Source organism: Typopeltis vanoorti, chromosome 16, assembly GCF_054136105.1.
Source record: "Typopeltis vanoorti isolate ZY-2024b chromosome 16, IOZ_Tvanoo_1.0, whole genome shotgun sequence".
Classification (NCBI taxonomy): Eukaryota; Metazoa; Arthropoda; class Arachnida; order Uropygi; family Thelyphonidae; genus Typopeltis; species Typopeltis vanoorti.
This window is the reverse complement of record NC_143564.1, coordinates 87,515,589-87,538,132: the sequence shown is the minus strand read 5'-3', so window position 1 is coordinate 87,538,132 and position 22,544 is coordinate 87,515,589. Positions and strand designations below refer to the sequence as shown.

The window sequence follows — 22,544 nt, the reverse complement described above, 5'->3', positions numbered from 1 at the left end:
CCCATGATGAGTCTACGGACTCCATGGAGGTGTCACGAATAATAATAATATTTTTTTTTTTAATCATCTTCACTTAATGTTTTAGGATTAGTTGTCTTATGCAGCTAAGTAATGTAGCTTAATAGAAATCTCATACAAGCATCTCCTTGGAGCCATGCACACTGTGTTTTTGTTTTCCTTTCCTTGAAGTCATTTTCTGACAAAGCACTCATGACATACTTGCAACCCATCTACTCGTTTACCACTCTTTCTCTCCCTCCACTTATAAAATGTAGTACTGATGCACCCACCATGCTTATTTACTAGGGAGGATCTCTTGTTCTACCCTGTTTAGTGATGTTCTAAAAATTTCCTCTGCATCAACCCTATAGAACCATTTTTATTAACTACTATGTTCTTACCATATTTCCTCTTTTTTTTCTGTCTGTCAAACAGACTTTGTAATGCACTAACATTCACTATCATGATCATTTGTCTCCAGATCCTCTCCACCACTTCCTCATCTCCAAGGATCCTTGGCAACCAAATCTGCACACATTATCCAGATGTGGCTGTATTAAACCCTTTACATAGAAGAATAATAACTTTCTTATCTCTGTGTTAATGGATGGGTGGGAAACTAGTTCAGTGTTAACAAAGCATAAGGTTTTGAAATTTGGACCAGTTGTATGCTATTTTTAGTGGAAATGTTTTGAATTGAGATCAAGGAGATTATGAACTTGGAATAATGGTTGAATGGACAAGAACCCTGAAATTTAAGATCACATTTCAAGAATTATGATGGCAACTTAACTGACATTTAAAGAATTTGGACATGTAGAGGATCCAGAGAAGAGTGAATAAGATTGTATCATATCACTGAAATTGTTTGGTGCATGAAGACATATTGAGGGAATGCCATCTGCTGAACAAGAATGTGAAAAAAAAGTTTTTTTCTGCTGAGTGATGGATGATTGGAATGCATTGGTCAAAAGCGTAGTGAGTGCAGAAATAGTTAACCAGTTTAAGGCATGATTTCATGAGCACTGGGCTTTGATAATGAGGATATCCCACAATATGCCTTTTGGATTCTATGGACATATGTTTATGATAATAACAATAAAACTGGTATAGAAGAAATACAGCCAGTTCTCACTAATAACAAATGCTGCTTTATTAAACTTGCCTGCTGCAACAAACTACTTAAAAGTCCCAACCAAACCTAAAAGAAATTTACAGGTTAAATGAATTTCACTATAGCTAACTATTCACTATGACAAATCTTTTGGCTGTAGTGAAAGTCAACTGTATAATGCTAGCATTTTAGTATGGAGTTGAATGTTGTGATTGAATGCTGTTTTAATATACTGCTTTGTGTGTTGTGCTGTTTCTCTATCAATTATAGCAGTCACCATACCTGTTTAGATATATGCTTCCATTATTTAAAAATATAGCAGGTAAGAGACAGGAGAGTGCATGTTTGCATAAAATGTAGAAAATGGCAGGAGTTGGAAGATTTTGATATCAGTATCTAGAGCATGAGTGGCTGTGATAGTGGTGTGACAGAAACAAGTGTTTACTGGGAAAGAGTTAAGAGTATGTAGTGTGACTGGTTGAGGAGAAGAAGGTGATTGTAAGGTGGCTATGGACTTCATATTAAGAAATAGTGTGACTGGAGATATGGAAGATCTCAAGGATAGTGTTGACTGTGACAGTAAATCTTGAGTGAAGGTAGAATACTTGCAGAGAAAAATAAATGTACTGAGAGAGGAAGTGGAAGTTATGAAAAATGAGTTGACTTATGAAAGGAGAGATTAGAAGACCTGAAAGGATGACTGACATGAGATGAGTTATGAAAATAAGAGAGTGAGCTAATCATTTTCTCTCTCTCTCTCTCATCTCTCTATATGGAAAGAGTACAGGAACAAGGGACAGAGATAAGAGGAAGGCAGATAAGTGAGAGAGAGAGAGTGGGAGAGAGAGCAAGGAAGAGGAGATTGTTGGAAGGGAGAGAGTGAGGGATGCAGGTGAGCATGGAATGAATGGATCTGAGGAAAGTGTTGTATCGAGATTTAATGGTTCATGGTGTCTAGAAGAGCAATAGTGTGTGTGTGTGTGTGTGTGTGTGTGTGTGTGTGTGTGTGTGTGTGTGTGTGTGTGTGTGTGTGTGTGGCACTAAAGTGAGGTGAGAATGTGATTAGATAATGTTGGCTGGTACAAATGATCAAGAGATTTGAGGTTTATATTAGGAACTGTGTAGCAGCAAAATGTGAGGGAAGATGGTGATTGTATGCAAGAGATGGATTGCATTTGAACCTAGACGAGCAGGTACCTGGAGAGAATTTTTTTTTTTCTTCAAGTTCAGTGTGTTGAAGGCAGGAAAATAGTGTTGGTAAGTTAGCAGGGGTGGCCTCTTGAGGAACTAGTCACTTGGGAGAATGTATGGTATATGCAGAGTCAAATGGAGTCTGGAAGGAATTATAATAGGTATAGACATGTTGGCAATATAGCAATGTTTTTTTTTTCTTTATACAAAAGGAAGTGACTTGGCAGCATTGATAGCCTGAGTCTGTCCAATGATTATTGGAATCAATGAAACATGTTTGACAGTAGATGATTTCCTGACAGGAATAGAAGTAGACAGGTATAGCATATTTTGATAGATAGGGTAAATGGGTGATGGAGTGTTATGATAAGTTGAGGCTGAGATGTACAGAAGTATCAAGGAGAAAGGAATTTATGTGGAATTATCAGGCAGGCAGGCAGGTTACTATCAAAATCTTAGAAATCAGCTAGGGGCAGTTCCATGGATGGAAGAATTGCAAGGGAGAGAATGAGCAGTATATAGGAGTTAGTGAAGAAATGTTTATCAACAGCATTGCAAATTGCATTCCCCATGTAAAAAAGACAACATGATTTGGTGTAAAGTAAATGACTAACAATATCAAATGGGAACTGCAGATGAAAAGGAGGTATGGAAAAATATAAGAGGGATAGAGAGCAGTTGCATGAGGAATATAAGACTCAAGCCAGGAAAGTGATCAGCATGGTAAGAGCAGCAAAACATGTATTATGAGAAGAAATTAGCCCTGGGATTCAAGGAAAACATTAACCCGGTGTTAGTAAGGTGGCAGTGTCACAGTTATTTCTTTCTATATCTTTGGGGTCTGTGACACCCCACCTTACTAATGCCAGGTTAAGGAATTTTTTTTATTGTGGCCAGTAAGAAGAGAAACTATTAAAGCCAGTGACCCTGTTAGACAGAAAAGGAGGTCTAGCAACCAATGATTATGACTTAGTGCAGCTGTTTTATGAACACTTTATTGGGAATTCATCTTGGAAAGCAGGTTTTATTCCTGGAAGGATAGAGAGTGCATAAAGAGAATGTTTTAAATATAGGTACACCACTGGTTTTCTGGCATTGTTGGTTTCAGAGTCTTGCCAGATTAGCCATTTTGCTGAACCAATACACATAATGATAATTTATCAGTACTCCTCTGACCCCATGGATTATAGCTTTTGCATTTCTATAAAACATCACAGACTGCTAGAAACTTAACTGTTAACTGTACACTACATGTGAATTGAATTATTAAATGAAATGCATTAATATAAGTGATGCAGTACAAGTGGATATGGACTTGAGCTTTTGCTTGAGACTGCCATCACCACTGTGAACTGACCCTTGCTTAGAAGCCTTAGTTAGGGTTAAATGTAAGCAAAATAAGTTAAGAATCACTTAAAATCACCATGAAGTGGAGATATATAATTAAGCAAGTGTAAACACAAGCAACACCATTTATGGGGACCAGTAAACTAGATAGTCACACATGGTGTTGCTTGGTGGTTACAGGAATTTCAAGTGTGCTCTCATAACTTTGTCTAGACCATCTAATTGCTGGAAAATCAGTGATGCATTTGTACTAAGTTCCCTGAAAGGCAGTTGGACTAGACCATAAAGGGTGGTAGAATGCAGGCATGAAACTATAGACAAGTTTATGTTTCTTCAATAATATGATTTTGGAGAAATTAGTGAGGAATCATACAGAGTTGGACAGATGAGAGTAATATCTATGAAGGTCAGCATGGATTTGTTAAGGGGTGCTGTTATTTCAGTAATTTGCTTACCTTTTTATAATAATGATGAGGGGAAAGGCATATATTGTCATTTTTATATATTGATTTGTTTATTATTTATTTATTTATTTTGCAAGAGCATTCAGTAGATTGTTGCATGAATTTGATATTTAAGTTGCAACACATGGGGCTAGGTATTAGGTTATTGGATTAGAAACTGGCTGTCTGATAGATATCCAAGCTGTGTATGGGGGGAGCAGTTTAAAGGTCACAAGTGGAGTTCTACAAGGATCAGTACTGTGAACTTTGCATTTTAACCTTTATGCCAATAATATTGTCCCTGGGTCATAGGAAGTATTCAGTTATTTGCAGTCAATGTGATGCTTGGAAGAGTTATTAGTAATCATGCTGATGTGGGTAGCCCTTCAGGAGGATTTAAATAAATGGATTATAAATGAATGGGGATATCAGTTTAATGAAAATAAATGTAAGGTCTTGAAATTTGGGATCCTATGATGGGAGGTTACATACTTACTGGTGTATCTCTAATAGAGAAGGAGGAGGCAAGGGTTGGAATGATAGTTTATTTATAGAAATTTGAAGTTTACAAAATATATTGCAAAGATGAAGGTAACTGGACTGCTGCAATGCTGAAGGGACTTTGTCCGGTAGAGATAAGAATGGTGATTCCATTGTATCAAGACACACTGTTGTGTCGGAAAAAGTGCTGATTCACTATTGGTGAGTCATCCTGCTTCTGACCCAACATATGGTAACGATTAGATTTAAGGATAAGGACATACTTATGCCTCCAGAAGAAAAGCTAAAAAGATAGTGTACATATGCTCACTCAGAAGTATCTAACCATCTTTAGTTGTAGATATTAAGTGATTTTTAGAAGCCCATAATTAAAGTTGATAATGTCTGTGTAAAATTTAACAAGGGAAAATTATGTATCAGTACTGAAATGTTATTATTAGATGTATATAAGATGATATATGTATTAGAGCCATGTCAAAACAGTTTGGAGTTGTGGTAACCAATCGGCCGCCGCTATGAGCATGACATAGTCATCGAGAGAGGGCATTCACATTGACAATATAAGGTCCGGTGCGAGATTGAATTGCCTCTTATTTTCTGTTCCTGCGTTCCTGATCCAAGTCCTGGATAGGGATCCTTACCGCCGGCACCCAGCAACAATCTCCCGGTTGCTGTATGTGCCGTGCTGAGTATAGTCACTGAAGGAATGAGGTTGGAATTCCAGTAAAGAGCCGTTGGTTAGTTATGCCAACATGTAGTCAGCGAAAGGTGAACCTTTCGAAAATGATAGAAGTAAGTCGCAGATGCCATGAGAATACATGGTGAGAAAACACGGAAGCGTAATCAAGGAAGTCTCGGCAACTCCATGAAAAGACAAGAATGATAATGTACAAGCTTTCAAGCTTTCATACTCATTTTGAATAGTAACTAAAGAAGGAATAGGAACCAAGGAATTGAGGAGCTCCACACGTTTAACTTTCATATAATGCCTAAAGGACTGTTTTGGACTAATTTGTCTATGTCTTATAAGCTAGTGCCACTCTAAGCTTATGCTGAGAAAGAAACCAAACCTTCAAACTGTTTATTTGGAAGAAACATTTATGACATTATGTTAGAAATTAGCTTGAATATTAACTAAATTAGGGGGAGGATAAAGCCTGAGCATAAATAAGAATATTATCCCATCTTAAAATTACAAGACAGAATACGTCTGATATGCTCTACACAAACTATGCGCATGTGTTGTTTTTATATGTGGGAACTGAGTAACTCTGTGTGAATTTAACCGAGTCTGAACATAGTAACACAAAAGAAAGTGTGGGATTGTTAGAATAAATTTAGAAGTAGATATTTTGGATATCTTAACATAAAGGGGGGGGGGGTTCAGACTCTTTAGTACTGAAATTACTATTTAAAGTGTATACATGTAAGTGTTTAAAATAAATGTATTTCTTTAACCCAAAGTTCATGAGTCTGTCGTTTTCTGAGATTTGAATTGTTATGTTATGTAATTTTCCACTTATTAAACTTTCGGACCTGCATAAGTAAAGGAGGAATCCATTGCTATAAGAAAAGGGGGGGGGACCACGACTGCAAATCACGTGATCCCTTTAATATTTTGAGTTGTTTAATTGCGTATCAGAATTCAGTTGCCGGCTGGCACAGTCGTTTTAAACAATTATGAATTTGTCGGCAACGGAATAGCTGATGTCCTAAAGTGATAGATAATAGAAACTGTAGAATATATATTAACATAAAAGGGACGAAGACAAGATGTAACAACATATGGGTCTTGGATCATGCCACATATGGATTATTGTGCTCAGATCTGATCACAGGGATTTGAAGAGGTTAAATTAACCTTGGTATAAAACAGATGACAAAAATGATATCAGAACTGTAGAATATTGTTATGAGAATAGACTGAGGGCATACAAACTACATAGTTTGGTTGATAGAAGACAAAGGGATGACATGATTGAGACATTTCAACTGTTGAGAGATATTTACAGAATTAATACTGGGGAGATTTTTCATATGGCTTTTGCAACTTTCATCGTTGGAAAGTTGCAAAAGGAGGTGGTGAGTAGTAGGAGGGTGAGAAATGGCTTTTTTTTTTTGCATAGAGGAAGGTTGGATCATGAAATTCATTGCCAGATAGGATGGTGAATGTCCAGACAGTGAATGGTTTAAAGGCGTTATGATAGACTTTGTGTTGTCTAAGATGTGCTTCCTGCAATGAGTCTTGTGACTTCTTGGAGGTCTGGAAGAATAATAATAATTCATTTTACTACAACTCCTTAAATACTATTAGATCATCAGCTGCTTTGCTATTTGTTAAAGGTTAACTGGAAAATTAAGCGAATACTACTCTAAGAAATTTTTCAATAAGCTTGTGAATACTCTATAAATGAAGTACTCGCATGGAATTTTTTTTGAAATTCCTTCAGTGCTGCAAGAAGTAGAGTTGTGGTGGTGGTCTCATAATAACATTCATTTTTTATTCATCATTCAACAATAAAATTCATCTGAAAACATTACAAACATCTATGCCTGCAATGAAATTTGAATTCGAATCTATTGGTTACAGAGAACAAGCTATAGCCACTTGGCAACCATGCTGACTTATCCATAATGGATTGTTGTGAAACTAGACTATTGCTTTCTCTTTATGATCCAGATTGGTGAATATTTACTTATTAGGTGTAGTGTTTAACTTGGATAAACTCCTCATTAGTTATAGTATATAGTTATGACTCTGTGTGATAATCATGATCATTAATTATAAAGTCGTAGATTTAATAGCAAAATTTTGTCTTTACTTGTTCAGCAAAAGATGGTTTATATGCATAGGATATCAAATGGAATTATTTAAAAAAATTGGAATCTTTTGCATTACCTGACATTCACTTAATTCATCAAAGCCACTGTGTTCTTTTCTTTAACAAGTATATTGCTTTAGTAAATTAATTTTTGTTATTCTAGGGGTTGGTTTCAAGGTAGGAGGAGATAGTGGCATAAATTATCTCGTGCTACAAGTCCATTATGCCAACATTGATCATTTTACAAGTAAGTGGTTAATAACTAATTAAATAGTAATTGCTGCTATATATGTTTGATCTGTCTTGATAAGAATGTGTTGTTTTTTGGTATGAAAAAATGCTATTTATCCACCTCATTGGAAATCTTGCTACTACTGTTAGAGGGGAGGGATTAAGTAACCAGCCATCAAATTATTATTATTATTATTATTATTCCTGATACCTCCAAGGAGTCCGAAGACTCATCGCGGGAGGACATCTTCAACTGTCTCTACACCTTACCTCTACTACGAATCAACGCCATCTACCGCCCACCTCCAACACCACCACAACTAGTAATTTTTGTCTGTAAATTGCGTGTGTTCTGAAGGGCCGATTTGTATGTATGCGGGATGAAAAACCCGAGTTTCCGGGAGAAAAAACCCTGCTACCTCCGTATGAGATCGGCTAACTCACCATCGATTGAAATCGACCAGATAAAGATTCCTCCCGTCGCGACGAGAATCGAACTTAGGCCAATTCCAATCGAAGGGCGCAATGTACCGTCGTTCTTCCAATTGCGCTACGGAGGCGCTTAAATCTTGTAAACAGGCTTAGGTGTTGGATGTTATTCATCTATTTTTTTATGGGATTGAAAATATAAAAAAATGGGATTAAAAAACAGTAAATAATAAAAAATCATTTATTGACTAGATTATATTTTACACAATTTCAAACTAACATCTTCAAAGCTTGTTATAAAGAGTAAGTGAAACAGTTGAAATTGTAATAGACAAAAGAACTGAAGTACTAATTTGGCATCTTCTAATGTACAGAAGTTATTTCAGTTGTCATGTTGAAGTTTTTAATATTGGGTCCACACATGAGAGGTTGGTTGGTCAACCTATAGTTCTGTGTATGGAAATAGATTTGGGAAAGGAGGAACTTGTTCACATTAGATTTGAAGGTCTGTGCATTGTATTTCTTGGAAAACACATGGGAAGGGAAGCTCCTTCAAAGTCTAGCAGCAGTTGGAATGGAGAAGATAGAGAAACTTGGAATCATAAAAACTTATGGAGGCTCCCCAACAGTGAAGGTGTGTTGGGTGATAGATGCATGTTCTTTTAGGCTTACACGGTGATCCGAATGCATTTTTGAAAATTATGGAGACAACTACCATGTTTGAATAAAAACTTTAGTTTAATATAACTAAAATCTACATTCGACGTTTCGACCTTTATGTCAAGGTCATCTTCTGGAGCATACAACTATACACAGGAAACAAGCTATACTACAATCAAACTGGTTTGTTAAAGACACTGACCAACTGCTACAACAATTGTTGGCCTGACCTCTGGTGAGAAAAAATATATATATATATATATATATATATATATATATATATAAAATAAAAAAAATAAATAAATATAATAATAAAAAAATAAATAAAAAATTATACATCAACGCTAGAGTCCTATTATTAGTGTTGTCTACTATATTGTACATATATTAACATCATTCCAGCCAATTGGTATGGAATAGTTTCCAATACTTGCCAACAATTGTTGTAGCAGTTGGTCAGTGTCTTTAACAAACCAGTTTGATTGTAGTATAGCTTGTTTCCTGTGTATAGTTGTATGCTCCAGAAGATGACCTTGACATAAAGGTCGAAACATCCAATGTAGATTTTAGTTATATTAAACTAAAGTTTTTATTCAAACAGATAGATGCATATGTTTCAATGGATTTGGTAGAAAGCAGGGGGAAATTATTGATACTAGTTCCAATGAACATTTACCATGGAAATATTTATAGAAGATGCATGCAGTAGATACTAAATGGCTGTATGAGATCATTGATGAGTTATTAATCAGCCTGATTACTATCTTATTCCTCACAAAAAAAAACCACATTCTCAAGCCTTATCTTTAAAAACACCCAAATCTCTAGGCAAGATGAGATTTCTCTCCTTGGAATTAGTTTAGTTTGACATCAAGACTCTCTTGGCATAGATGCATTACAACCACTGCCTCCTTGGCATCCAAAAATTGAGGATTCCTCTTTCACTCAAAGCATTACTTTAATGTGAATAACTATTAACCCTGTACAAATCACAAATCTTCCCAACCATCGAGTACTGCTCATACATCTGGGACAGTGTCCCAAGAGCTCCCTAAAAATACTATTGTGTCAAGTATTTTTAGGGAGCTCTTGGGACACTGTCCCAGATGTATGAGCAGTACTCGATGGTTGGGAAGATTTGTGATTTGTACAGGGTTAATAGTTATTCACATTAAAGTAATGCTTTGAGTGAAAGAGGAATCCTCAATTTTTGGATGCCAAGGAGGCAGTGGTTGTAATGCATCTATGCCAAGAGAGTCTTGATGTCAAACTAAACTAATTCCAAGGAGAGAAATCTCATCTTGCCTAGAGATTTGGGTGTTTTTAAAGATAAGGCTTGAGAATGTGGTTTTTTTTTGTGAGGAATAAGGCAGAAGTGTGTTTTTCAGGAACAAGAAGTTGACAAGGTTACCTATGCCCTTGGTGGTTTACATGGAGCAAACAACCTCTTTACAGAGGTTGTTTGTTCTGTGGAATGTGGTGGTTTGTTTGATGTAAGGTTTGTCAAGTGAGAAAGAGAAATGAGCAGGTGAAACTGTGAATTGGATTGATGGTGACCTGCTCTAGTTGACCATTATTCCAATACACAGTTTTGTCGACTGTATAGAAGAGAGGGTGGGTGAGGTTCTGAGAGGACAGAACCTTGCAGAGCTCAGCATTAGCTGCACAGTTAGAAGATAGGGAATATCATACACAATATGCATCCAGTGAAAAAACTGCCAACCCGGTCAGAAGTCACGGGACAGACTAAAAGATGGAAGTTAACTTAATAGGCCCTTGTGCCAGATCAGGTTTGAAAGCCTTGGAGATATCAAGTGCAATCACTTGGGATTTGCCAAACTTTTCCATGGTACTTATCTAGAGGTGGATGACATAGGTGAGCAGATTATGAGCCACTTATGTATGAGCGCCACATCTGCACCACTTATGAGCAGATAAGTGGTACAAGATGATAAATAGCATCTTGGGTGGAAAAGAGTACCAACTTTAATGGCAAATGAGGAGGCCATGGATGTGATATGTTTGTTTCAGGAAAGACAAGTGGTGCAAGTCAGTCCAAGAAGAGAAATCTGTTCTTGCATAGATATCTGAGCAAGGGAAACTAAAGTGAGTTGTTTTTTGTGAAACATCTCACTTGAAAAAGTGAGTTAGCAAATTTTCAACTTTAAAAAAATTTGAAATTTCCTAACTCAACTCGGAAATGGCAAGGAGATCAGATTTAAGCCATTGCTTCTGGAAGATCTTGAATCCTGGAATGTTTAAGCTACAACATTTGTAAAAAGAAGATGAGTGCACTGCCATCAGCCAAAATATGGTTAGGAAATGATTAGCGAGGGAAGATCATTATGTATAGAAGTAGGGCCGGCCATCTTGGGGGTGCAGTGGGTGCAATGCACCCGGGCCCCACGATCAAGTGGGCACAGTCGGTACACATTTGCGAAAACGTATTATATTTCTAATGTGTTTTTTTTTTGTTTTCCTGTGCCAAAATCATTTGCAGGTAAGAGATTTTACAATACGTTTATTTTGAATCCTTTAATTTTTACCTTTGAAATATATTTTAAGGCCCCAAAATGTTTCTTGCACCCAGGCCCCTTTATAGAGAAGGCTGGCCCTGTATAGAAGGAACAGAATGGGGAAAAGCATGGAGCTCTGAGGTACTCCAGAATTGGTGGAGATATCTGAGAAGAGAAGAAAACATTCACATGACATATACTGAATGATCAGAGAGAAGCTTTTGATGCAGTTGCAAAAGATGGAAGGCAGATAATAAGATGGTAAATTGGATTCTTTTTCAGACCTTATTAAATGACCTGGATGTCAAGAGTGGCCACACAATTTTCTCCCAACTTTTCATGGCATGTGTCCAAAGGAGTTGACTATGAAATCAATTTATGGGCTTTTATACGGTGAAGAAGTTGGCCATTGCTGGCATACTTGTTTACTAGAAAACTGAGGTAAGTGCAATGGGATACTAGCTAGTAAAGACGATATGACTGGAGTTTATTCAGGAGTACTATTGTTCTTATAATGATAGGTGATTTGTGTTTCTTCAGGCAACTGATGTAACATTTTGCTACAGTAATTACTTGAAGAGACTACAGAAATAGTATCACTGTAAAGCAGAATCAGTACTGCCAGACTTAAATCAAAATGACAGTAACCAGAGGTAGTGCACTGAAAGTGTATTTCAGATGCCAAGTACTGGTTTTTGAAATATTCAGGTTTTTGTTTCACTGTGAGAATAACAATAATTAAAGAAGGTCATGGTTCTGATGAATATGATGAAATAGCAACAGCTATAAAAGAAATGCAAAAAAGCTTATGAGGTATGATTGCAGAAACAAACACCAGAATCATTGGAGGCTTACAGAACTAAAAGACATGTTGTAAAATATATTGTAAGAAAAGCTCACCAAGATTCCCGTGATAGATTTATTAGTAATATCGAAAATGATTTACATGGCCACCAAAACACCATTCATAAATTAATTAATAAATCAGATTAAATCATTTTCTTGAATAAAGCAGAAAAAGATGTAGCAGAAATTTCAGGAATATCAAAGGAGGAAGGATACAAACTTTACAAACAACTATGGTACAATCCATCCCTTAATAAAGAAGAAATTGAAAATACTACCAGAATAGATTTATCGGAAATAGTGGAATTGGAAGAAGTTTTATTAAAAAAAAAAAAAAAGGAAAAGATGAATTTTTAATGGAACTTGTGCCCATTATCACAATTACTTATGCATATATTCACAAGAGTATAGTAATTTTATTGCTGCAAATATTTCAACCAGAAACTAACTAGTCATTAGTGTATCAGCATGATCATGAGGTGAAGTTACGACAAAGAATGTTAATCCTATTTAAAGAGCTGAGCATTTGCTAGATGTCCCTAGTGGGTGGTTACAATAAATAAGATTACAGTTAAGGCCTAAATTTAAAATTAAGTGATTTGAAATAAAATTTAATTACATAATGAAATGACAGCATTATATTAAGAAACTAATTAAATCAAAAATTAAAATAGAGGTAACATTATTGCTTGCCATTTATTTATCTGGATGAGACTCTCCCAAATCTTGTCAACAGGGAGAGACAGTCATTCCAATTCAAATTTGGGCAGTATAGAAGTGCTTCAGCACTCTCTTTAAATAACTGCTCAAACCCAAACCTACAAACCCTATATCCTAGTCTACTTTGTTATTTTCCTAAATTATTTAGTAATAATGCATAACCAATGTCTAAGCCTTTCCACTAGAATTACGATAATCCATGGAGATTCTACCGCACATAAAGCCCGCCATTACGGTAAAATGAAGTTGAAGCTATCAAGACATCTTAATCATCTCGCATTCCTAAAACGCTGCCGGGATAACCAGGTAATTCCTAACTGTGTTAAATTGAAGCACCGGTTCTCTTCGCAAAAGGCTCTTCCCATTTATTATTGTGCCAGCCAAGCATTGCTCAGGGAACAAATCGCTACTACTCGCCATTACCTGAGTGATGCTAACTTAGCTATCCAGGCACTCGAAGATGACTTTTCACGCACCTTAAGCCACGAAATGTGGTCTATTTTGCATGACATCTCGTGCACTGCAGCAGAGAAAGAGTTTAAAAAAGTACCAGATCGACACATCAAAAAATTTGAAAATTTAATAAAGAAGAACGCAACTTCCTACCGAAATGGTAGTCAACCTTTCATCGTTTATTGCAAAACCTGAAGCACTCGACGCCCTCTCATGTGGCTACAACTTCGCCATTGCGCCCAGAAGAATACCTGCAGAGGATATTATGATACAAGTTGAGAGCGGGATATGACACCTTCCTAACCACGTTGCCAACGATATCAGACTGGATGTGGCTTGTGTTCTAACCAAAGCAAAACCACCTAAAGCCAACATGCCCATTAAAGAAATTAAATCTCTACGGAATTAAAGAAAAACAAGGAAATAATAATCACCAAAGAGGATAAAGGGAAAGCCACAGTATTGCTTAACCAAAAGGATTATACAGGTAAGCTAAACGCTCTATTGTTAGATCGGGCTACTTACCTCCCTATCGAGTATAATCCCACCAACTCACAAATTAGAAAACTCCACAGGCTCTTTAAGAAGGTCACTTCTTGGCCTGTGGAAATCACTAACAAATTAAAACCATTTAACTCCATACCCGCCCCCCCCCTGTATTTATGGACTCCCAAAAATACATAAGGAAAATGTGCCATTATGTCCCATAGTGGATGGCATTGATTCCCCCACATACAAACTAGCTAACATTTGGCCAAAGCTCTCACACACTATACTGGCAACACACCTTCATACATAAAAAAAACTCAGCCCACTTCAAAGCCAGCATAGAAAACCTTATACTCAAACACACTGACATAATGGTCAGTTTTGATGTCTCCTCCTTATTCACAAATGTCCCACTCAAAGAATCCTTGGAGCTAATCCAAGCCAAATTTCCTCCCGATATCACAGCCCTATTTCAGATCACAATGAACTCGTGCTATTTTGTTTGGCAAGGAAAATTCTACAAACAAATAGAGGGGACAGCCATGGATTCTCCACTCTCCCCACCCTTGGCCAACTTTTATATAGAGACTTTTGAAGAGAAAGCCTTAAACTCTGCCCCACAAAAACCAACCATTTGGCTTCGATATATAGATGATGTGTTTGCTATTTGGCCACATGGCTCCGATGCACTCCTCTCCTTCCTAACACACTTAAACAACCAACACCCCCAGAATCAAATTCACCTTGGAAGAAGAAAAAAACAACTGCCTTCCTTTCTTAGACACACTAGTCACCCGCCAGCCTGATGGAACCTTGGTTTTCTCAGTCTACAGAAAATCCACCCATACAGGCAGATACATTCACCAAACCAACAATCCCACCACTCTTCCTCACAACAATATGGTGTCATTAAGACACTACACAACAGGGCTAAAACTTATCTGTTCAAATGACAATGCCCTAACCACAGAACTAAACCACATTCTCAACACTTTCTCAGCCAATGGCTATCCTCCCAAAATAATCCAAAAAATATTGAAACCAATAAACCACAATTCCCCCTTCACAACAAGGATTACTCTAAATCCATCACCATACCCTATATCAGAGGCATCCCTGAAAAAATTACAAAAATCCTAAAAAAACACTGCTTAACTTCTTGTTACAGACCATATAAGAAATTGGCATCCCTTATCCGCTCCACTAAAGACCAACCTCCCCCCCCCCCCCCCTAGACCTACCTGGTGTATACCAGGTGCCTTGCAGCTGTAAGCTGTCCTACTTTGGCCAAACAGGCAGAACAGCCAATATCAGAATTACAGAACACAAGGACTACATCCAGTTCCACCAATACAGCCACTCTGGTCTTGCAGACCATGCTCTGGATACCCGCCATAGAATACGGTGGAAGAAAGCCATGATCATTCACTGTAGTAAATACAAGTATGAAAGGCTTTTCATGGAATCAGCCTCAGCCCTAATAAACAATCCAAACCTCAACAAATTTGGCTTCATGAGACTGCCTCAAATTTGGAAAACCTACATCAGAAGACCTCAGCCCAGTCACCCAAGAATACCAACATTTCCCACTAGGGGGCACCAATAGGACTTTAGGAGAAAGAATAGCTTCCTGCTTCGTCCTCATTTACTGTTTGCTGTGCCTGTGTGCAAGTGTCTTGCTCACAAGTTCCAGTTGAAAATGGCAACGTGATGTTGCCGAAATATTGGATTTGTATTAAAAAGTTATTTTAATATATATATCCTAGTCTACGTTGTTATTTCCCTAAACTATTTAGTAATAATGCATAACCAACGTCTAAGCCTTTCCACTAGAATTACCAAACCTACACTGATGTAAAAGGCAAGTATTGGACCATAGGATATCATGGTCAATGTCCACTCCATGCTGAGCAGGGCCAGATTTTTTCAGGTTTATTGTTGTTAATATAAGTCCTAGGGAGTTCTTTTGATATGTAGCCAGCAAAAGAAAGAATGATTATGGAAGGATGACATTGATTGGAGAAAATGGTATAAAGACAGCTGTTGCAGAATGTGTGATGGAGATACTTAATGAGCAGTTCATAAAGATCTTTCAATCTTGTGAATGTGACTTCATGGAGAGATTGAGAGCAGTTGATGATGGGGAGCAGAGACTGACTGTATATGAGCAAGAGGTGTTTGGGGAGTTGAGTAAACTAGATGTAAATAAGGCTGTGGGACTTGATAATATATCACTGCGTATTCCTAAAGAATGTGCCAGGGAGTTGACACCTGTCTTGACATATTTGTTTAATACGAGTCTTGCACTCAGTCAAGTTTCTAAGGAGTGAAAGGAGGGCAAGTTGTGCCACTTCATAAAGGAGGTGATCAAACTCAAGCATCAAATTGTAGGCCTATCTGTGTGTCAGGTGTTGTGGTTAAGTTGTTGGAGAAGCTTGTGATTTCGCAAAAGCTTTTGATAGAGTACCTCATGATAAGTTGACAGTGAAACTAGAGCAGATGGGGTTGGATATTAGATTAGTGCATTGGATTGGAGACTGGCTATCTGATAGGTATCGACAAGTTGTGTATGGGGGTGCGATATCCAGGAAAAGGAAAGTCACTAGTGGAGTGCCTCAGGGGTCTGTTTTAGGGCCATTACTATTTAACTTGTATATTAATGATATTGGCGAAGATTTGGATGGAGATATTCAGTTATTTGCAGATGATGCAAAGTTGGGACGAATCATAGAGAGTAGTGAAGATGTTGTGGCCTTGCAAGAAGACTTGAATAAATTGAGTGATTGGGCACGGAAATGGGGATGTGAGTTCAATGTTGCAAAATGTAAGGTTTTAAAATTTGGAAAACAAAGATGGGATGCAGTATTTATGCTTGGTGAGAATATATTGTTGGAGGTAGAGGAAGTAAGAGATCTGGGGGTGATAGTGGATAAGGATCTAAAATTTAGGGGACACATCGCCAAAATTGTGAAGACAACACAAAGGCTTCTGGGAATGATGCAGAGGACACTGATGTGTAGAAGTAGGGAGATTCTTGCTTCATTGCATAAGGCTTTGATTAGGCCACACATGGACTATTGTGCCCAGATTTGGTCACCAGGTTTTCAGAAGGATGAAGAGATGTTGGAAAGGGTCTAAAGGCGACTGATTAAGGTAGTTTCTGACCCTGGAATGTTGAGGATGAGGAAAGATTGAGAAGATGTAATTTGCAGAGTCTGGTGTAGAGGAGGAAGAGGGGAGATATGATAGAGACCTACAAGTTGGTAAGGGGTTGTTATAAGATCGATGGTGGAGAAGTTCTACAGAGAATAGTGGGAGATCAGGGGAGAACCAGAGGTCATCCCTGGTATCTGTATAAAGAGGGTGTGAGTAGGGGAGTGAGAGGCGGGTTTTTTTCGTGCAGAGTTGTGAATGATTGGAATGATTTGCCTGAGAGTATGGTGTCTGCAAGATGTTTGAGTGTGTTTAAGGCTCGGTGTGATGAGATGTGTGTGTGTGATAAAAAGACCTCCCAGATGAGTCTTTGACTCCATGAGGTCTTGGGGTAATAATATAAGATTGGTGTTCTTGTAGTCATTTTTCAAAGAATGTCCTGTTTGTGCAAAATATAAGTGGAGGCACTCATATTGAACTTGCTAAACACCAGGGGAAGGAAGAGAAAAGGAGTGCTGTTTATCTGTGGATGGTAATCAAGAGGAGATTTTGCTGATAGGGAAAGATAGGAGCTAAATTATATCTTTTCGAGATCTTAGTAGTCGTCTCAAAGATGCCTGCAATATATGGGACAGGGACTTGGCATACAGGTTCAGCGATTTTGGCGATGGGCTTGTAAGAGTTCAAGATGCTTTTAAACTTCCTTGAGGTGAAACCATTCTGTAGTAAGGTGCAGTGGATGGTGGTCAATTCTTGTTGAAGAGCTTGGGAATTAGAGCAGATAACATGTGCTCTGTTAAACAAAGATTTGAAAATGCCTATTTTTGAGATGGATGATGTGCTGAAGTTTGCTGTCTGCAGTGGCTTGTGAAGGTAGGTTTACGGTGAATTGAAGTAGCAGGTATTTCAAAAGAGGTACAGGAAAGGAGGATATCCAGGAAGACTAATTGTCCATCCTTTTCTTTTTCCATAGTAAGTTGATGTGTGGGTGTGGGCTGTTGATTTTGGTAAAATAAGTAGAGATTCTTATGAGTCTGGTCAGATGGCAAACACATCATCCACATATCGAACCCAAAAAGAAAGTTCAGGTTGTACTGAAAAGAATAGAGGTACTTCAAGGATTCTTCAAGATGCTCTAAGTAGAAATTATAAAGTGCAGACAACAAGGGGCTTCTCATGGCAGTTCCTTCAATTTGTTTGTAGAACTGTTTCCTGCATTTGAAATATCCTGAGTGCATGACAAAATGGAACAGTTTAACTTTGTCAACTGGAGGAAACTCATCTGATAACAGTTAAAGAGTGTCAGCCAGAGGTACAATAGTAAATAAGGACTGGATATCAAGACTAATCATAAGGCCTGTAGGTTGAAGGGGTTAAGTTTTTTTTATTTCTGTCAAAAAATCTGATGAATTCTTCACAGAGATTTGTGTAGCCAATGCAGGAGCTCAAAAGGCAAGCTAGGAATTTGGATGAGCAATAGGTGGGGGAATGGGTCTGTTGAACTCCTCATGTATTTTTGAAAGGCCATAAAAACTTGAACATCTACCAAAATGTGTCTTCAGTGTCATCCCAACTAATCACTTTGTTAAGTAAGGAATTAAGTTTGTTAATTTGGCTATTGATAGGGTTCTGAGGAATCTCTTGGCAAGTGGATTGATCTTGTAACAAGAGAGAAATTTTTTTCTTGTACTCAATGGTGTTCCATGATAACTACATCTTTACCCTTGTCTGCTTTAGTTATGGTGAGGTGATTATGTCTCAATGATTTTAGGACCTTGATGTTAGCTAGTGATAAGTTTGGGGGAGGAAGTTTAGCTTTGAGTGACACTGAGGAGACTTCAAGTTGGAGTTTATTAGCATTATCACTTAAGAGGGTGGTCAGGTTCTTCTCAATGTTATGTAGGAAATCCAGATATGGAATTCTTTTAGGAACTATAGCAAAATCATATCCTGTAGAACTGAAGTTTCTACAGGAGTGAGAGAATGTCTAGATATGTTGACAACCCATCTGTTTATGAGGACTGTTCGATAAATCTATGCAAAGTTGAAGAGATGGCACCACCAGTACGTATCAAGGTTATTTTTAGTTGCTGACAACTGTTGGAGGATCACACACTAAGTTTCAGTTAGATAGATCCATTGTTCTGTGTTTTGGCATTCATTTGAATCGATCAAGTACCGTGATTTGTGAAAAATGGATGACCTAACCTAAACATTACTTTTTGAAAGGCAAAATGTCTCAGGAAACCAAAGCTAAGCTTGATAAACATTATGGTGAGTCTGCACCTTCCATTAGAATGGTTTATAAGTGGTTTAGTAACTTTTGAAGCAGCCATATGAGCACAAGTGACACTGAACATTCTGTGAACATTTACATGTGAGAAAAATATCTGCAAGATGAGTGCCACATTTGCTTACACTGGATCAAAAGCGTCAATGTGTGAACTGTTGCAAGGACAGCTTGAAGGCTGTTTCAATGGAATCCAGAGTAATTTTTGCTTCATTTTGTAACAGTGGACGAAATATAGATTCATCACTACCAGCCTGAGACAAAAGAACAGTCAAAACAACGGGTTGCAAGTGGGGAATCTGCACCAAAGAAAGCAAAAACCGTTCCTTCAGCAGGAAAGGTTATGGCATAATCTTCATAGACTTCTTGGAAAGGGCAAAACAATTACTGGAGTGTATTATGCATCTTTACTTGATAGTTTAAATAATTGAAATAAAGGAAAACGACCACGCTTGGCAAAAAAGATTATTTTTCACCACGACAACGCACCCACTCACTCTGCTACAATTATGACCCCAAAATTGTTCATTTTATGCTACGAAGTCCTTTCGCATCCCTCACACTCTTCAGATTTGGTTCCCTATCTGTTTCCAAACATGAAAAAATGGCTGGAAGGAAAGAGATTTTTATCAAACGATGAGGTGATTGCTGAAACAAATGCCTATTTTGAAGAGTTGGACAAATCATACTATATGGACAGGATCAAAAAACTCTAGCATCATTGGACTAAGTGTATAGACCTCAAAGGAGACTATGTTGAAAAATAAAAAATGTTTGTCCCCAAAAAATTATATTTTCTTCATTTTTGCACGGACTTATCGAACAATCCTCGTATTGCCGGGATTACCTTGGTTGATGTTTGCTTTTGCGATTGAGAATAATTTTTAATTATTATTTATAGAAAAACAATGCTATGTCATTTCATTATGTAATTCAATTTAAGCCTTAATTATAATCTTATTTATTGTAACCACCCATTAGGTGACATCCGGTACATGGCTTAGCTCTATAAATAGAATTAACATTCTTTGTTGTATCTTCACCTTGTAATTGTTAAATTGTGAATGAAACTATGTTGTGTAATTTATTTTTTTTCATTCACATTTAACATTGCTTATTATGTATTAATCATAATTTGTATAAAGATTATTTATTGTTCCTTAATTAAGGATTACTATTTAAATATTTATTCTAAACTTAACCTACTATTAAGTTATTAAATAATAATATGTGTAGAAATTTATGATAACTAAAATATATATGTAAAGTAACGAAAAGTGTATTATAAATAATTGTATACGTAATGAAAGAGCTGATTAAGTAGCTCAAATATTCTGTTTATTCTTATTTGTGAAAATTTAATGTTATGTAATCACTTATGTAAGAATAGAGCGTTGTATTACATTAGCGAAATGTTTACGTTCATGCGTTGTCATGGAGACGCATGAAATAAACAAGCACGAGTCGAAGAGTGCGTGACCTTGGAACCAGAAAGGAGAAAGGGAAGGCAATAAGAATTTTATAGAAAAAAAAGAAAAGAGTTTTGCGGAGCCTGAAGGAAGGTAGGATACAAGCAAAAAAAATTATAAATTCTTTAGGGCAGAAATTCATGAGAATAGTGTTTTGAAGTGAACAAAAATGTAGTGAATCATATACTCAGCTGCAAGTGAAATCAGCTGTTGTTGTAGAGGAAAATTGATGTCGTAATCGGATAAATAAAGAACTGGACATTCAATGGGAAATTCTGATTAGTTCCAGTTAGTCTAGGATTACGTCTTAATTCTATGTTGCCCTGAGAAGAATTATAATGAATTTAACAAGTTGGAGAAAAGTAAACAAGGAAAGATATCAGTACCTTATTGCTGTTGTTTAGAGTAGTGAACCGCGATTAACAGTAGTTCAGTTAAAGCGTTGGAGAATTTTATTTAATGTGTTCCGCTAGCTTAAATAAGTTAATTCATAAGTGTGCTCGCAATAAATTGATGTATTGAAGATTGTATCTGGTAAGAGTAGTCATACATGTTTGTTTATTCTAACATTAACTATAACGTATCTTCGAAGTTCAAGGTCCGAAATAAGATTGCTTGGAATATTGTCTACCTTGATTAATGCCTGCTGTGAATTTAAACATTAAGTACAATGGATAGATATGTGCAGACTGATCAAATGAGAAGTTTTGTTTTATTAACTTGAGTTCAGAAAGCTTGTAATTTTGAAAGCTGTGAATTGTATGTTAAAGTTTAGAACATTGAATTGGAATGAGTGACTTAGCAAGATGTATTAAGTTATTTGTATTGTTCCATTTAAAAGTAGAATTCTTGTATTTGTTATATATCATATATTAAATGTTTTATTTTGTTAATCTAAATATTGTGTTTGCCTGAACTCCCTTTTATTGCACCGTTCATAAAAAATTCGAATCTTGCGGGTGCCCCAAGTAGAATAATAGTAAATGATTCGGCCTAATGAGAAGACTGCTAACTTAATTAAGAATTGATCCTACTATTTTATATAGGCTAATCTAAAAATAGGGTGGCGCAGTATAATTATAAATTTCCCCACTTTTGGATCGGTGATCAATTTGCGATTAAGTATTATATTGATAAGAGTGACTTGAACCAAGATGGCGGATTTAGAACATAACATGAAAATAAAACGTCACGACATAATCTATTGATGTACTGATGATGACCAGTTAGTTTCTGGTTAAAATATTTGCAGTAATAAAATTACTATATTCTTGTGAAAGTGTCTGTATAATAATAGCAGGAACAGATGGAATTACTTCAGAGTTAATTAAGTACAGGGATATTCCTCTTTTAAGGTAAACTCTTGAATTTGTTACATAGCTGCTGGATTACCAGCAGTATACCTCAAGGATGGGCTAAAATGTCAGTTTTCAAGAAGGGAGATAGAAGTTAGAGGTATTGGCTTATTAAATACTGTATGCCATATAAATTATATTGTAAGTTTTGCCACTATTACTGATAGGCTGATATTAATATTGAACTATTGCTATGATTGACATATAATATGCTATTGCTGATATTCATATTAAACTAATCATAGAAAAAAAAAAAAAGATGAGAATTATTTATTTTACAGACTCACCTGGCATATATAGGTTATGAAAAAAACCTTTGATCAAGTTAATAGACAAAAATTATGGAATATAATAGAAGACTGAGGCTATCTAAAACAGATTAAATGCAATTAAGGATCTAATAACAATACAACCACAATCATAAATATTAAAGAGTACATAGCAGAAAAATAGAAACTAATCAGGGAGTCTGGTAAGGATGTAGCCTTCCTTCTACCTTATTTAACATATATGTA

General features: G+C 36.6%; 1 protein-coding gene across 1 annotated transcript in view; it reads left to right on the top strand.

Moving 5' to 3' along the window:
• Phm (Peptidylglycine-alpha-hydroxylating monooxygenase) overlaps positions 1-22,544 on the top strand; it is a 285,691-nt gene that overhangs the window by 146,331 nt on the left and 116,816 nt on the right. Inside the window, exon 4 of the mRNA XM_090406196.1 lies at positions 7,582-7,665. Within this exon, the coding sequence (XP_090262322.1) occupies positions 7,582-7,665 (84 nt within the window). The remainder of the gene's footprint in view (positions 1-7,581; positions 7,666-22,544) is intronic.